Below are 18,450 nucleotides of genomic sequence, written 5' to 3' on the forward strand. Positions count from 1 at the left end.
ATATGAAAGTATAAGAGCTATACAAGCATAACTCAACTAGAGCTCCACAATAAGTACATAGATAAACTAGAGCTCCACAAACAATGTATTGTTAGGATCCTCTCTACTTTTTATTATCTCTAGAAGTTTTTCATGTTCTTCAATAGGCAATTTCCACTTTTGATTTCCACGACGTCCTTTTCTTTGTACTACTTCAAATTGTAATTTGGTTGCTATAATGTGGTTACTGTAGTGTAAAACCTTTTCTCCAGGCTTGTATTCAATAAATTCAATACCACTACCAATTACCCTTGTTTGTTGATAATATGTTCCTTCAATAACAACTGATCCAATTTGATATTATTGTTCATCAGCATCTATAGTTCCTTGTAGCAACTTGTGTTTTGCTTGTGTGCATCTTAAAAGATAATAGTCCACATTTTCTGCATTATCTGGTAAGGCTTGAACTGCAAAAATATCTCCTGCATGTATATAAAAAGATAAATATAAATTAATTTTAAAACAAATATACATGTATATTAATTTTTTTTTATATATATATATATATATATATATATATATATATATATATATATATATATATATATATATGCACACAAACCTGCCACAACTAAATCAGAAATGTGCTCATAATCAGCTGAATATACAGGATCATGAATGTCAATGTCAATGTCAACATCTTCAAAAGGAGGCTTTCTAACTATCTCCTTCAAATCCCAATGTGAAACATATCCATTCCCAATATTTTCACATGCACTCACTACATTGTCCTTAATGCAGTCATCACAAAAACATGTTTTCTCTCTTACTTTAAATATTGGAGGTTTATGGTTTCCTGTAGTCATCACTTGATGTAAACTTCTAATTCCAGGAATCGTTTGACAATTGTAAGGATTAGATGGATCTATATCTATTACAAATACAAAAACTAATTGTCATATTTCAAAATAAATATTTAATTAAAAACTCAACTTGATTTGAAAAAGACATTAAAAATAAATATAACTTAGTTCACCTTTCACCTCCCAAAAGTAACGCTTATTGTATTCAGTATCTCGAGTAGCAAATTGAACTTTGCACCATTCAACAATTTGATTTGTGCTCTCTATCCTATTCCCTGTATGTACATAAAATATGCATGTATATATAAAATTAAAAATATATGCTATTAGAGTATTAAACATGTACATTTAAAAAATGCATATATTTACCTGCAAGTTCATGTTGTCGAAGCGCACATTTTATACATGCTCCTGCTCCATCATGCTCCCCTTTTCCGTGTCCACTTTCAAAGAAATTCCATAAAAACTTAACATTGGTTTTAGCATGTTGCATTGCTAACCAATTAAATGCTTTTGTAGATTTGAATTGTCCTGTGAACATGAAACATGATAAGTATCTACAATTATCCAAGTACATATATCAAATAGAAATAGACATGTCCAAATAAATACAAGTTAAAATAAAGTTAAATAAATGTGTAACTATTTTGTGTATACTGACCTGCACATCCATCAGACCAAATTCAATGCTCTGAAACATTTATTCCACGATTTCTGAGATCTTCAGAGAACATTGCAAAACAATGAGCCACATAACTCCTATCATGAACTTTATCATCACTAATATAGAAATAAACCTCTTTGATGATGATGCGTTCATTTTCATCCAATCTTTCTATCTGATCCACCTCAAATTGTGCATGTCTATAGGTCACTTGCACAAATATTGCAACTTGTTCAGAATGATAATATTGGCTTTGGAGCTCTGTATGAGGTGCAAATGTATAATTCTCAGAAAAATCTACAATTGAAAGTATACAACCAGGTGAAAAACAATTTTTGGAATCACGAAACTATTTAGCTTGCCATTGTGCACCATGACAATGTTGGATATGTAGATATATCAATGGACGGAACTTGGCCATGAACTCATCATAATGCAATTCACTCTCCTTCAATACAATTTTTCTGGATTCATCCCCTCTATTATTTTGGTATGTCTCATATTCATATCTCATCCATGAAACTGGTGTGGATTCATTAATATTCTCAACTTGCATAATTTCAAAAAATTTGTGTAAATCTGCACAATCTTCACACTAATTTTTGATGCATTGCACTTTGAATTCATCTGAATCTTCTAATTTATCACATAATATGGACCTCACAAATTGTGTTGTACTGCTAGGGATGACCAAATTAGGATCAAGTATTGCCATAACTTTTTTAAATGATTGCAAGTGTAGACCAAATTCAACATGATTTCTACAACAACAAGTTTCTCGCATCTTATTTATGCATACAAAGGAAGGACGTAAACTCTCAAACATTCTCTAACATATTTTGACATTTGAAAATTCTTGTTTGAATGCTTCAAAAAGTTCACTTTGAGTTATATCTATGAAATATTTTGGATGTTCAATTTTGGCCCCTATTTCTTGATCTTTAATTTGTATAGTATCATGCCTATTGGAAGAAACACGAGAATTTGTAGTCTAAAATTCAATAACTTGTCTTTTTACTTCTTCAGAAATCCTCTCTTTTCAAAGAACTCTACAAATATTCACCTAGTTATTCTCAATGTTATCATCTAGCATATTTCTCCTCTTGATGTATCTCTGGACAGTTCTTCTAGATATATGTTGTACATCAGAAATTGCACGTACCTATTTTCTATGTGTCAATTTTCTACTAGATAGTAGTCATCAATGCTCTACGTGCATTAATCAAATCACCTCCTTGATTTGTGTTGTCAATTTTGTTATAAGCATTTTGCAAATTTTCAACTATTGTTTTATTAATATTATGGGCATGGCTTTTCCTGTTATCAACACCCAACAACTCTAAAACAGGTCTCATATCTCTTCTCCTAAATAACTTGACAAATAATTGTGCCTGTCCAAATATACTTTTATCCTTGAAATATTCATCCCACATGTTCTGACAATGCTTTTTGATAGTGTTCTCATTTATCATATCTATAGATGGAATTTGGTTAAAAAGTAGTTCTTCATCCAAATCCATCAAATTTTTTATGCTCTCTAATTTGTCTCTATCAATAGAACTGCCAATTTCTTCCTCTTCATTACTTTCATTTTCTTCATGAATCTCATCATGTTCAGGACTTTCAGTAGGTTGGTTTTGAGCATGTTTTGTATGGCCTTTCATTTTGTCATCTCTTTTTCTATCATATTTCCTTGATCTTTTCCTTTTACTACCCATTGAATATTTCAATCTATAGAAAAAAATAATAATAAATTCAGATTTCACTAAATATCAGCTAATGGTTCACTATATAATACATAAAAATAAAAATAATTAGAAGAGAAAAAAAGCACCTTCAAAATATTTGATCCTTTGCAATATTGATTAAATTCGCAAAATAGTTGTTGAAAATTGCTTCAAAATTAATTGTTTTTTGCAAATCTTCTTCCAATTTTCGTTGTCGCTGTATATTTAATTTTTAAAAAAAGGGAAAACAATATTTTTTTATATCAAATAGTCACATTAACCGCTAGCGGTTTGTCATGCCGACAGGCATTTCGTTTCGGCCGAAACAGTCTATGTGGCAGCCAAACAAGCAAAAATTAGAACTTATGTAAACATCTCACTTTGAAGGCCAATTTGACCTACTAAATTGAAGTATTTTTTAAAACTAAAAATATACTTTTGTAGTTCTCAGAGTCATGATTATGATTGTATAATTTTTTTAAAATTTTGATTATGAATAATATGTTATAATTTGAAAATATTACAAGTAGGTATCTTAAGATTCAGGAAGATGTCTATTCAAAAATAAGAAAAAAATAGTAAATCGTGTTAAAAAATTAATTTTTTTTATGGTGCACTAGAGGAGAGAGTCTTCTTCAAGAATATGTAATTTGTTTTAAAAAATATGTAGATTTGATGGAAAAAGTTTGACGGGAGAAAAAAATTGTCTATTTCTGATAACTTTGACTTTGACCAGTTATAACTTCAAAAATATTAGCCGAATTTCAATTTTTCTTTTTCAGTGCACCAGGCATACATGTTAACTCTAACATATTCCAAAATCAAACCAAAATATGAACATTTGCATATATTTGTTTGATGGGAAAAGAACTCTATATTTTTAGTATTTTTAAAAAATTAAAAAATACACTTTAAAAATTCAAAACTAAATAAAATTTTCACTCAATTTAAAAAAAAAAAATTATAGACATAAACTTCATCCAATTTTACATATTTCATTAGTTTACATCATCTTCAAATTCTAAGTACAAATGCCACTTTTATTTTTTTAAAGTTGAAGACTTTAAATTCTGATATCACTTCTCTTTTATAAAAGGTGACACAGGTTTGTGCTTTTACCCAATATACCATCGAAATTGGGAAGAGACAAGTTTTCTAAATATGAGGTCAATTTTGCATAGGTGCTCACTAGTTCAGTCTGTAAGCCAATTTGTGATTCCTTGGGCATTCTCAACAGAATGACTAAAATTCATCATTGGTGATCTGAAGTGGTTAGAAGGAAAACATAAAGGCTTGGTGAAATGTGAAAGTGAAGAAAATCAACTTTAAGAGGTTTTCTTGCATTCTAAAGGTCATATTCAACTAATTTTCACTTTTTACCTTGAGTGCATTTTAACATTAGAATCCATTATGTTCTTTCATCATCAAGTTTTTGAGATATTTGATGCTTCTGAAAGAAAATTAATCAAGGATTCGATTCACCATGGAGGAGAGAGATTAGAGAGAGTCTTTTCTTGGCAAAGAGAGGGAATTTCAAGTGGACACATGTCAGATGCAGAGCAAATCTGGGAATTCCTTCTTCTTATATCTTTGTCATTCTTTCTCATTGTAGAGGTTCCAGTTTTTGGAAAGAAAAAGTTCATTGTTGTGATACCATTAGGGGTTCCAATTTTTCACTATGGGACCATTGGTTCCAGTTTTTGACATGTTTCCTTGACTATGATACCATTCTTTTAGCATAATTCTCTTGTATGAACAGTAGTAGGAAGGACAATACAAAAAGTTAGATCCATTAGGTGTTTTATGTTTTCATTTCATGCATATGAATGTATTATTTCAAGGAAATTAATGCAAAGAGCAGAAGATTGAGTTTCATTTTAAGTCTTGTCTCCTTTCTCAGTGAGCTTCAATGTTTTACGATCTTTGAACAAAGAGCCTAGGTCGTAGTTGGAGTCCCTTAAGGCTGTATGTTGTTTCATTGTTGCTTATAACTCAAGGGGTTATGTAAATGCTTCAAGGAAATCAATAGGGTTGCAAGTTTATTGATGAGGATATCAGGTAAGAATGAGGTTTAGATTGAACATAGATGTCTATTTGCAAGGTAAATGGATAGATTAGATATTTGAAGATACAAATATGTCTCAAGTACCCGTGTGTATGTATTTGATTCATAGAATTGCCCAATGGATTAGGCACTGATCAGTTATAGGATCAATTGCTCATGTTGCCGAATATTAGGGGTTTTGTTGAGTTCAACATTATTAATCAAACATGTTTCCCTTCATGTTGAAGAGCTGAAAAATCTAACCCTCACTCAGCTTATGAATTTCTTATATTCGCATTTAGCTACTATAGATCTGTGCTATTACATGAGTTATTAGGAGAGATAAGGAGTTTTCATCTACAATAATTAGGTTTAGATCTATGTTTAAATTGCACTAGTACCATACATCAAAACCTCAAGGTCCACCTGCCTAGGTCTTGCAGAGCCTGAAGTAGAAGAAGGGTCTAGCCTTATAGTTGGCCCAGTGTTTGAAATAGTGTGTTGAAGATGGGAGTTAGCTCCCCCTAGATGTACCATATTCTCATTGGGGTAATTTAAAACCTATAACATTTTAAAACACCAACACAAGTGAATCAGTTTACATGCCAAGTTTCATTGATTTTATTGAGTCGCCAGTGTTGACTGAGTTTGGACTACTTGGAAGTGATTAGTATGAACTAAGCTTCTATTTCTACCAAGAGCATGATGATGTCGAGTATTGGCATTGGTTGCTAAGTATTAGAACCTCACTGAGTTTGTTTTTAGAAATCGAGTACCAATAGTTGAGCTGACTTTGTGTATTTTGGTGAAACTTGTATTGTAGCTAACTTTTATGAATTGTAATTTAGATTAGCATGTATGTAATGTATTGTATCACATATAAGTAGAAAGAATATAAAATAACATATGTGTAAGATATAATTAGAGCATAAATGTGAATTAAGAAGGCTACAAGTAGTATAAGGAGCAATAAAGATTCATCTATCAAAACAAAGTGATCATTATAGTCCAAATGAATCTCAACTAGCAAATCAGAGTTGCAGATTAGAGATCAGCCACTGGTTCATCTTAACAGGTGGTATAGTTAAATCCTTTCACAAGATAGACATAACAATCTTTTGCAAATCTCTTTACTAAGTGCATACTTCATTGTATGTTTTGTAAATTCTTTAACAAGGTGGACCTAGTAGTCCTTATTGCTCCTAATAGGGTAGATCATCAGACGTGATCAATTGTAAGCCTTAACCAACCAACATTATACTGCAACACTAAAGCTTGTGGGTATTATCCCCACCCTAGTTTTACTTTCTATTTGGAAGGTTTTTGGGTCACCATATCTTGTGTCAAAGTGTTATGAATTTTTTAATGCTTGCAGTATTTTCATGTACATGCAATTAGATTAGAATATATGTGAAGGAGTAATTCGTGAAATAAGAATAAGTTTTATTGGTTCCCGATTCACCCCTCCCCTCTTAGTAACCTAGCCTATTCTATATTTCCAATAGATGAGTGATGAATTTATGCTAAGAGAATGAAACTTTTGTAATATTGCAGTAGAATAGAGCTACTGAGTAGTGAAAAAGTGTAGATTAGTTGAAATCAGTGATTAGAAGGTGATATCAGTACAGAGCATACTAGATATGAATGAGGAAAGGGTATGTGCAAGATCATGGTATACCAAACTAGGGCCTTACATGGTAATGAAAAATCAACAAATCAGGGTTTGTCAGCTTGATGTGAAATTTTGAAGTAGTTATGAATCTTATATAAAACAATTGTAAGAATACAATATGTAGGAAATTGAATTTACTTTCTAAACTACTAGCCCTTTTCTAAAATAATAATAATTTGGTTGGTCAAGCTTTTGGATTTAAATGTAGGGGTGCAAAATTTTCAGGAGAAAAATAAGAAGTAGATGTATGTCTAACCACCTTAATCATAATTAAATAATAATATTATTTTATAAGATTCTAGATATAACAAGTAGACTCATGCCCAAAAGAAACACATATTTTTGAGTAATTTTATTCCAAATAAATGTTTAGTTATGAATTTTCCGCTGCAACATTTTTGGAATAGAAAAAATCTCATCTTTCTACCTTAACTCATTCAAAACATAACAAACTTCTTTTTTTTTTCCTCATAGTATGCCAAGCATAGAACATAGCACATCTTTCAAATTTTAAAAATGTTGTACCATTTGAAAGTTATAGATATTTTTCAATGATTATGTTAGTCATCACTTCTTAGGTAACTTCATAAAAAAAAAGTAATAATTACTTAATGACCTCATTTTTTGACAGCAATATATCAGTGAAAAGCTAACAATGTTCTTAAGAAACCCTTTTCATTTCATCAAAGTCAAGTGGAAAAAGTCGTCAGGTACACCCTCAAAGTATGGAACTCAGAGAAAGTGGGCAAAAACACATTTGTTGGGTTTTGGGCGTTCACCATTTAGGCTTGGTAAATACCAAGCCTAATCAGATACCCAATATTTCAGGTGCCTAAAATATTAGATACCTAATATTTCATGGACCTGAAATATCAATTACCCGAAAATACTTGCCAATCCAAATTTGGTATTTGAAATTTGCAATATATTTCATGTTTCAACTTAAATGACTTCTATTCCATTTCAAATCAAATACACGTTATACTATAAAACAATATTATAAAATATTATATTTTAATATAACATATATGACATATTAAAGCAATCTATTAACTTGCATGTAAATAGATTAATTATAAAATTCTATTTTAAAACATTTGAAATAATAAACATGAGCTTAATAGTTCTAATGAAGAAAGAAACCACAAAAATAAGTGAAACTAAGTTATTTGTGAATAAAATTCTATTGCAAGAATACAACTTTTAGTAGTTCTTTCATATGAATTTTTTAATATTAGAATAAAATTCTATTTGTGAATAAAATTTTATTTTAAGAATGGATTTGTTTAGTAATTCTTCTGTGTGGGTCTTTTACTACTAGAACTATTAATTGGTAGGAGTTGTTTTTATTGCACATAAATTATTGATTATAATTTGATAATTTATCCACACATGATTTATGACATTCTTATGTCATCTTTCAAAAAGTAAACTAGGAAAAGCATGTTTCTCTTATTGTACAAATGATTGTAATGAAACTTACACTTTTCATGTATTTCTCATTTAATCAATATGCAAATATGCCCGTCTCATATTAGCATTGTTCCAATGTACTCTTGTTATCATGTTTCTTATTTGGTGACAATTTTTGGTTATAGAAAAATGGTATTAGTTCAACTACTATTGCAAACAAATTTTGCTGAAAACCAATGCCCACTCAAAGTTAACACTACATTGCTTAACAAAAACAAAGTCACCACACATATACCAGGAACTATGATGCTTGTGTCTCTTAAATAGAATTATGATGTAAGAAAAATGAAAAATATCAGTGAACAAACATATCTTAAAACTAAAAATCTACCAACCTTCCCATAAACAAATGGCACAATAAGAAACTCACATCAGAAAGAACTATTGCAATTCAGCTAAGTTTGAATCTGGACTTCTTCAAAGAATGCTGAATTAAACGTAGAGCCTAATTTAGAACAAATCTCACAAAGTAGACTATAGGGAGATTATGTAACCTTCCTTATAAACTGCAGTCTATAGTGGCTAAAGCTCTCCCCAGTCATGCTAGCCAACAACCCTTTGATAAACAAAATATTATAGATAAGCATTAGATTCTTAAATATATTATGATAAAGCTCAAACATAGAGCAGGAGAGGAGGACAGATATTGGAATAGCATCATTTATGTTATAGAGTTGTTTTTGAATGAAAAGAAAGCATCTGCGCCCCCATGCCCACAAACAGACAATCACTCATGAATTCTCATAATTGGAACATGACAGAAAATTCGATATTGATGCATTATTAAAGGGGGAAAAAGTTCTTGAACATTGTCTCTTGCTTTTGCATCAAACTATTTACTTATAAATATCTAGATTACCAATATTGTTAAAAGCTATTATGAGACTTTTATGATTGAAATTGGTCAGATGCTCTCTTGTTTTCCAATAAGTTTGTCCTTTCATAGATAGCTGAATTATTAAGTGTTACTGGAGCATCTAGAACTCTATATGTGGAAATTTGTCTATTTTAACATGGAAAGAGAAGATGATTCTGGAGCTTCATTGTCGAAATTCTCCAATACAATAATCATTTTAAGCGCTCTCTTCTATAAATAAAGATAAAGACGTTGCCTTATCAAATGCTTTGAAAGCAAGCAAAGCATGTGAACTATTTCAGATATGACGGATCATGATGTTACTTATACCGTACTTTATCTTTCCTCTCTTATAATATTATTCTTCTTCTCTTATAATATTATGCTGAATATGGATTTTAATGGTAAGTTTAAAAGAAATGAAAATAGCTTACCTTTAAATTAAATTAAAGTCATAAGTACAATAATTGGCAAAATAAAGATGGGAGGTGTTAATATCACTTTTGGATAGTCTCATACCAATCAATTCTTAAAAGAACAAACCATAAGAAACTTATGTGGCCAATGCACTACAGTTGAGGTAGGGGCTTTGGTTAATCCTTATTTCCCCAACTACTATGATGTCACACGTAGTGTTTGGAATAGTCCACGCATTAGTAGTCTCTTATTTTCCTTCACTCTCATCACTACATGGAGAAATCGCAAGACATAGTCAAGAAACCATTTAGAGGAGGAGGGCCAACTATAATCTTTACCTGAACTAGGTGAGCCTAAAGCAACAAGAGGAGCACCCCTACTAGTAGACCACCAAGAGGTGGTAAACCAGATTGCTTGGAAGTTGAATCTCAATGGTCATGCTAGTAATGCCAAAGAACCTAAGAATGTTGTGTGTTTGTGTGTGGGGGAAGGGGGGAGGCACCACCATGATGACATTCACAAGATGGTGAACTCTTGCAAGTAATATAGCTATTTGAAGCCCTAGCAATGTACAAGGGGCATTACACTATTATTGTAATAGCTCTTGCAAGTGGACTACCTCAAGAGCCACATTGTCATTGTGTACTTGAATTTATAATATCATATTATTGCATAGGTATGTGTAAGGTTGTGGTAATGCCAACAACTGGCGATGTGAAAAAAACCTCTTTTCACGCATCCATAAGTGTTGTAGAAACATTGTTGATTTCGTAGTAGGTTCGGGTATCAATACACTTGGCCAAAGAAAAAACATTCTATTAGACCTAATTAGATATCCAATAATATTAGGTATTCATTATTATCAAATACATGAAAAATGCCAGTAATTTATTTTAAAGCAATCATGATCCACATTGTTTGTTATCAGAGTCATAACAAACAATGTGAGCTACCATCTCCTATCCAAATACTATCACATATCAGAAATTGCAATGAAAAACATGTTTAACCATCAACAAGGTAAGTTAGATTTTTTTATTTTATCGGGTTATTTGTCATTTTTGTAATGAATTTTTAATTTTTAATTTTTTAATTTTAAATTTTAAAAATAAGCTTTGTTAAAATAGGTTGTAATTGCATTGTTATTAGACATGGATTCAAGCTAAGCATATAACCCTTTTTGATAATCCTACAAAAAATCCACAACCACCTCCAAACAACTTGCGACTATAACCAAACAAATTATATTATTTCTAAGGCCAACTCACATACTATAGAGTCATTCATACCTTGAATGAGCTAGTGGTTATGCAGTGTGTGGCATTGTTGTCTTCTCATGCTAATGAGGTTGTACCTTTGACATTATTCATTAGGTCACATATTTGTGCTCCCCATACTTGCATAGTGTGCAATAAATTATGCTTGGATCCCCTCATTGATAGTGATACATATGACTACATCTTTGAGCTAAGCAATACAACATAGGACGCTATAAGCTCTAAAGACACAAATAGAGAGGCGCTTCATAGATAAGATGAGTAGGGGCATGCAGAGCTATGGACTCCTACTATTATGGTAAGACTAAACATTTAACTTGTCAAATTATATTCATTTTTAAATGTTTATAATTTTCATAAAATTTACTTGTAATGATTGTCCTCTTGTGTGTGTGTGTGTGTGTGTGTGCGCGCGCGCATGCGTGTGAATGCCATTTATTACAGAATGACACATTAGGATCCCTTATGATACATTACAAGGTACATAGGATCCATATGTGTCTTACAGGGACTTAGGAAGTCCTACTAGGTCATAAGATTTCTTAATAGGTTCTATTAGGTGTTAATAGGTCATTTTAGGTCTTATTAGGTGATAATTAGTAATAAATTACTCTACAACACATTAAGACCCCTTATGATGTAGATTACTAGGTACATAGGATCCATATGTGTCCTATGTTGGAAATTTGGCTAAGGGTTATTGTTAGGGTTGTCATTTATGGCAATATAACATAGATTTTGAGGTAGCATAAGTCAGGGATAAGTTTGGAGAAAGGATACATAGAAAATTTTATAAGGCAAAATTACAATGTAATGCCATACAATTCTTTTTGGTGAGCATCAAAGAACACATATCATGCTATGAAAGCTTAGCAATAGATAGTATGGACATTACAGATGATGTGTTCAAGGCCACTAAATTTCTAATTATGATTTCATTATTGTTTAGAAATTTTAGTAATCAAGTATATTTTGAAGTTTGAACAATATCTAATTAACCTACATGGAAGCATACAAGAGGATCTCTATAGAAAATTAGAAGCTAAGAGTAGTAGTGGAGCATGGGTGAACCCACAATAGTGGGTTACAATTTTTTGGAGGAAGAGATTCCTCCAAAAATGTGCACCATGATTGTCTTGGTCAGATAGTTTTGATTGAAACTACATGACTAGTTTTGATTGAAACCAATTAATAAAATAATCAATTTCGATCAAAACTAATTATTTTATTAGTTTTGATTGAAACTACTTTAATAGTTTTGATTGAAACTCTTTTGACCTTACTAGGGTTTTTAAACTCCACACCACTGAGCACTGACCCCATTTCCACATTCACCAACAACTATTTTTGATCGGAACCCTAGAGGATAGTGGCTTTTGATTCACTAGCCTTCGATCCAAGTAGACTTTTTTTTGTTTTTTCAAACTTCTCTAATGTTTCTTATTATATTTTATATATGTTTTAGTCTCTTTTATTGTATATATACTCTATTGTGGAATAGGATAGATATGTATTGTGTATATACAAATATATGATATGTCTACATACATATGTATAGATAGATAGATAGATAGATTGTGTGTGAGAGAAAGAGAGATAGGAAATATTGAAAGGGGGATTGAATTAGTATTTCACAAAGTTTTGCCCAAAATTTGATATATTTAGGAATTTTGTCAAGGAACCTACAAACATATTAGATCTCAAGGTCCATGTCATGGGTGGTGCATCAGAGGTCACAACAGGAACTAAAGTGCACCTTAGAGATTCCTTTCATAGGATAAAGAGGAATATACACCATTCATTGAGAATGTTCTAGCAATAGCTAACTTTTAAATTCATATTGTATTTAATTTTAAATGAATATCTATATTAGATAGGTTACTAAGGTTGCACACTTATGTTTGTGTGCATGGTCAATTTATGTTAATTTGATGTTAGAGGAGGAGATTAGATAGGTCTAGGACACCATACTCTTGACCATCTTATTTTTCCTTGACAACTCTACGGCATATATTTTCTCACTCAATGATTTACATTTTGATCAATGTACATGCTTGTCATTAAAATTATGATAATTAAATCATAATAAGCAACACTATTTTTTATTTTACTTTTGTAGGTTTAACATACTAGGAGGGATGTGTAGTGTAAGGAAGGTGATATGGCACACAGAGACAATGCATGTAGTTATCACTTGAGAGTAATTATATTTATTTACATGGTCTATTTAACAAAGATTAATTTCTAAGGAGGACATGATGTAAACTCAAAAGACAAGTCTCCTGGCCATTTAATTTGGCCATGATATCCACATGGTATATATTTTTAGACTTAGTTATTTATATTTTCTTAGTTGTATAACATTTGTCATTTATATTTTCATTATCTTAAATATATATTGACTAAAATGTCTATCTTTATTTACTCTTTTAGATAACACACAATGTCAAGGAGGTGCAACACCAAGAGTTCAATTTCTTGTTGCTTACACTGAAATTGCTAGAAGAAGACCTACCAGATATAAGTTTCAATTTAGTCTTCCAATTATACAATTCCAATAAGCATTCACATTAAGTCTCTTAGCTATGATCGTCCTAATAACATTTGGCCTATTTAGATGGTTCGTTTGAAATCAAAGCAATGAATGGGTTTTACTAAACAAACTAGTGCAATCTCATATGAGCTACTAAAATAAATTATAACTTAGAAATGGATTATTTCTTTTATTTACTAGTGTTACCCCAATACAGGGGTACTTTAGGATGAGTTTTCGAGACACAGGGAAAATGAGCCTCATTTTTGGGATGGCTAGGGGACGAGAAGGGGATGACGACAAGGGGAGGACAGGGAAAGGAGGGGTGTTGTATAGTATACACATAGAACTTGAAATGCTAGTTATGAAGTGATGTGTCAATAGAACATAGCAAATTAAAATAATTGAACATAGCAAAATTGCAATATTAAACATTCAACATAGTAAGATATTACATACCTAATAGTAATATTTAAAAAGCAAAATTGAAATAGAAATTCAAGTGCCCATCCCAATGGCAGCATGGTTGCGGAATAACAAAGGTGGGGGTACTTGGTTAATCAAGCACCTGGTATGGGAAGTCTTGGGGATGAGTACTTCAAGGTTTGGAAGAGGGTGTGAATCCCATGTTACACTATTATTTACTTGATTGCATACACATCAAGCATTAATATTCATTCTCCTATCACATATATCACATATATATATTAATTTAATGTAATTTATTTTTGTACTTTCTTATATACAACAAGTTTATTGATCAATTGCAAACTTCCTTGATGAATGCTATAAATTGAAATGACGTTCAATAGAACTCTTACTTCCCCATTTATACAATCTCAACAGACATTCACGCGAAGTCTCTTAACTATGATCAATCCCAGCTTCTTCCACTACATAAGGGACGCATTTTTCTCTTACACAAGTGCAAAACACCGTGATAAACTCAAAACACAACTGATTGCATGCAAGCAAGCCAACAATGATAAACTCTATGGTATTCAACTCATTCTATGGTCAAGCATAGAATTTGCATAGTATTAACGTTACCCAAATCTATTGAAAAGCTTGCGTCCACCGGAGTCTTTAACTGCACTGGACTGACAATCCCTAAAAGAGCAGTAAGTCTGCAATGTATCCATCACCACAACAATTATCCCGACCACAAGAGCGACCACCTGCCACGGTCTCGACAGGTACTGTTCCCGGAACTCCCGGTAAACACTCTTGATTTTGCTCTTGTAATAGTTCTTTATCAGCACCTCCTTTATCTCGGACTTCAACCCCTGTGGGGGCTCAAGAAACCCGGAGAAAAAGAAGGGCTTGCACATCCCATCCCACATCTTTGCCACGTACTCATCAGTTATCATCATGCTCTGTCTCACGATGACCTGGCTGCTTCTCAGCAAAGCCACGTCGACTTCTGTGTCGATTAGACAGTCCATCAGCTCCACGTAGTTCGACACGTGTTTATGTCGACCCCCGTCAACAAACTCCAGGGCCAGAAGATTTCTCAGCAGGACTTCTGTGTACGTGTCCGAAATTATTATCTGGGGAAGATACAACGTGTCGGAATACTTGTCGAATCGGACTTTGCCGGACTCCGTGAAAGCCTTGAATGTGATGCCAGCGCGACTGAGCTCCTCCGCATTGTACTTATTCAGAAAGTCTCTTCGACCTGGTTAAATATGGCAAAATTAATGTCAGAATCATGTAATCTCCGCAACATATAATATCTCCATTCTTATTTTCTCTTTGTGCCGTACTCTTTCATCATCAATGTTTCAGATCGTCTATAAGAGCAGATTCAGCACAATGATGAAAAAACAATAAGAGCAGATTGGGCATAATGATGGAAGACAATATATGGCAGAGAAGATAATATACATAACCTATTTCATTGAGTAATGTCAAATATATTAGGGAAATCCATTTAGTAGCTATTTGGCTCATCTACAATTCTTAATTTGTATGTTCAAATTTGTCAAATTTTTTTTCTAAATTTTTGTAGGTGAGTGAAGAGCTTAAAGCTAATCTTTTGACATTCCCACATTTATGGAGTTCTTTGTACAACTTGTAGAGTGTGAGGTGGTTTAGAAGTGTCATTTTAAAACTTTCGACTAAGACTCTCCAATAGCTGCTCGCCTAAAAATTATTACATTTTGCACAAATGAGCAAATCAGAAACCAAGAAAACTAAAAAATGATCAATTATTAGTACATATGTGATCGGTGGTTAGTACATGGGAGATCATATTTTAGACTTCTTGTAAACCGCAATTAGAAGGAAAGATAACAATAAACATAATAATAATACAAACATAGACAACAAATGACTCGGTTCCGTTACAATCATCCCCTTTTATAGAGAATTTTACATGATCGAATCCAAAACAAAATGAAGCATTTAACTGGAGACCTGGAAGACAAATGGCAGGAAGAGTGACTGAATTAAGTTGAATACACGTGATCAACAGTTGAAATGAAATGCAATTCAGTTTCAACTGGCTGAAAAAAACTCTTACCTTTTTTCAAGCCACCGGTGAACAACATTTCCAGTATTTCGACTTCACTCTAATTTGATTGTGTACATGATGAAGACTATTCCAAGAAATTGATTTTTTTCAATAGAAAATGATCCACCTTAGGTAAGGCGGAATATTGACTTTTCCACCTTTGATTTCAACAATGTGTAACACTTTTTACCATGGATGTTTTTGGATCATATCGCACCATATCAAAATGAAAGAAATAGTTACAAAGTAGAAATCATACTGTATGATACATCATTACAATAAAAGATATAAAAGATATAGTCAGAGAGTAGAAATGATGTGAAACTTTAATGACTAAAAATATCACACATTTTAAGTTGAAAATACTACATCATCAATGTGTGATATTTTTCACTATTAATATTTCATTAAATTACATTCTATGATCTATTGAAAGAGATAAGGAACAAATCAGATACTACTTGATTCGTTATAGTGGTGAGATATATAGTTAGCAAGCGAAAATTATATGAAATATTGATGATAAAAAGTATCGCACATGGTTTTCTTTACTTTTAAGTTGAATTATGTGTGATACTTTTTGTCCTTATTGTTGTTTCAGATTGTACTAGATGAAAGAAGTAGTTGCAAAATAGAAACAGTAGTGTGCAATCATTATCAGAATTAATGATGAAATTAGAATGCAAGAAGTGATCTAAAAGTACGTATAATGAAAAGTATCACACACAATTCAAATAAAACTTATATTGACTAAAATGACATTTGATACCAAAGAACAAAATGAAACGAACTACATAAAGTGAAGATGTGGAAGACAAATTAGAAGACGAGGCAGGTAGAGCGAGTGAATTTCAACAAACATACTTAGATAGTTACAATTAACTGTATAAGTTCAGTTTCAACCAATGGCAAACAAACATACTTAGTTACAATTAACTATAGTTCAGTTTCAAATTATGGCAAACAAAGAACATTATGATCTGATTGTAATTTAGTTTTTGTTGTGTATGAATGAAAAATGATCCAAAACATTGATGATGAAAAATACAAAAAGTTTGGAGGAGTGCTAATATTGTAACCATCTAAAATACTAATTAATATCCTCTTATAAATCTAAACGAAAATCAAGAAAAACAAATAAAAAAATCTCACCGACCTCTTTTAGCAGGGTGGGGACAGAAGACTCCACAGATTGCAGCGACGGCATCGCCAAGTGTGATTCGACAGAAGTTCGATTTGGGCGTTTTCTGCTCGGTGTCGATTTCCAAAAACGAGGACACATATTTGTGAACACAGCCCAACAGATGCTCCTCCTTTTCGAGCCCCTCAACGCGTACATCGAAGACTTGGAAACAACACAGCCGGGGAATTCGAGAATGAAAAGGATCTTCAATTCCCTTGGCCTGAAGAGTCCTCTCCACCTCCTGGAGAAGAAATAGAGGAATCTGATTTTCCAATTTCAAAATATCACATCTGATACTGGCAAGCCCGGGAACAACACTGTCTTCCTCCTCATTGTCGGCATCCCAACTGCTGTGGAGAACGTAAGAGAGAAAGAAGGCGTCGAGGGTCATCATCCACCCGAACTTTCGACGACCTTCCTCGCCCACCACCTTCCAATCATAGAACTCCTCAAGAAGAGAGATGTTCTCTGGCTTTGTAATGTTTTCCACAAGGGAGTTGATGATGGCAGGGTTGTTGGCGGCTGCGTCCTTTGCAAAGGAGAGCTTGTAGGCGTCCATCTGGGAGAGATATGTGAGGCGTTTGTGGTGGTCTCCGACTGGTTCGTCTTTGAGAGTGTGGCGATGGTATGGGCCCAGAGACACCATCTGTGGAGTGTATGCGTCTGCCTTGCTCTCCATCATCGCCTTCGGAAGGCGTAGACGCCTGCTCACTCTCGGTTTGTTCCCCTCCTCTCCATTGTCGCCCTTGTTTGCATTCACTAGTGCTTCCACCTCCATGATCCATTCGTCTGATATCAGCTCTCCTCCATCATTCCCCATCTCGGACAATGTGAATGTCAGATTTTGTGTGATGTGGGTTGATGGGTAAAGTTGTTGATATAGAATTTGTTTGTGCATTTGGGGGAAATGATTTATACATGGCATTTGAAGCTTTGATTTGTCTATTGGGTCATATGAAACTATACTAATAGATGAGTATTAGTGAAGAAGCTAATCAAATTGGCTCTGGGTCATCACTCTCTTTTTCTTTTGAATAATATATTGAGTAGAATTTTACTATCTAGAGGTTATTGTGAAGTCAGTTGATGGGTGGCGGGGTTAATATAAAATATTTGTTTGACTTGAAATTTGAGTTTTAACAAAATATTTTGTGGTTTAATCATATATTTTAAGGGTGCTAGTATCGGGATGGGTGATCTCTTGGGAAATCTCGGTGTTTCACCTAGATCCAATGAGTGCTAAGTGT

At 32.8% G+C, this 18,450-nt stretch overlaps 1 protein-coding gene across 1 annotated transcript; it reads right to left on the bottom strand.

Moving 5' to 3' along the window:
* Positions 1-14,257: 14,257 nt before the first annotated feature.
* On the bottom strand, positions 14,258-18,205 carry LOC149559282 (putative UPF0481 protein At3g02645). The gene is made up of 2 exons (XM_089833201.1): positions 17,177-18,205; positions 14,258-15,183 (listed from the first exon to the last, which is right to left on the bottom strand). Exons 1-2 carry the CDS (start codon positions 18,126-18,128, stop codon positions 14,552-14,554), a joined length of 1,584 nt encoding a protein of 527 aa, XP_089689327.1. The 5' UTR covers positions 18,129-18,205; the 3' UTR covers positions 14,258-14,551.
* Positions 18,206-18,450: the final 245 nt, after the last annotated feature.

The sequence above is a fragment of the Cupressus sempervirens genome, chromosome 5 (assembly GCF_028749045.1).
Source record: "Cupressus sempervirens isolate cs-2001-9-10 chromosome 5, ASM2874904v1, whole genome shotgun sequence".
NCBI classification, from domain to species: Eukaryota; Viridiplantae; Streptophyta; class Pinopsida; order Cupressales; family Cupressaceae; genus Cupressus; species Cupressus sempervirens.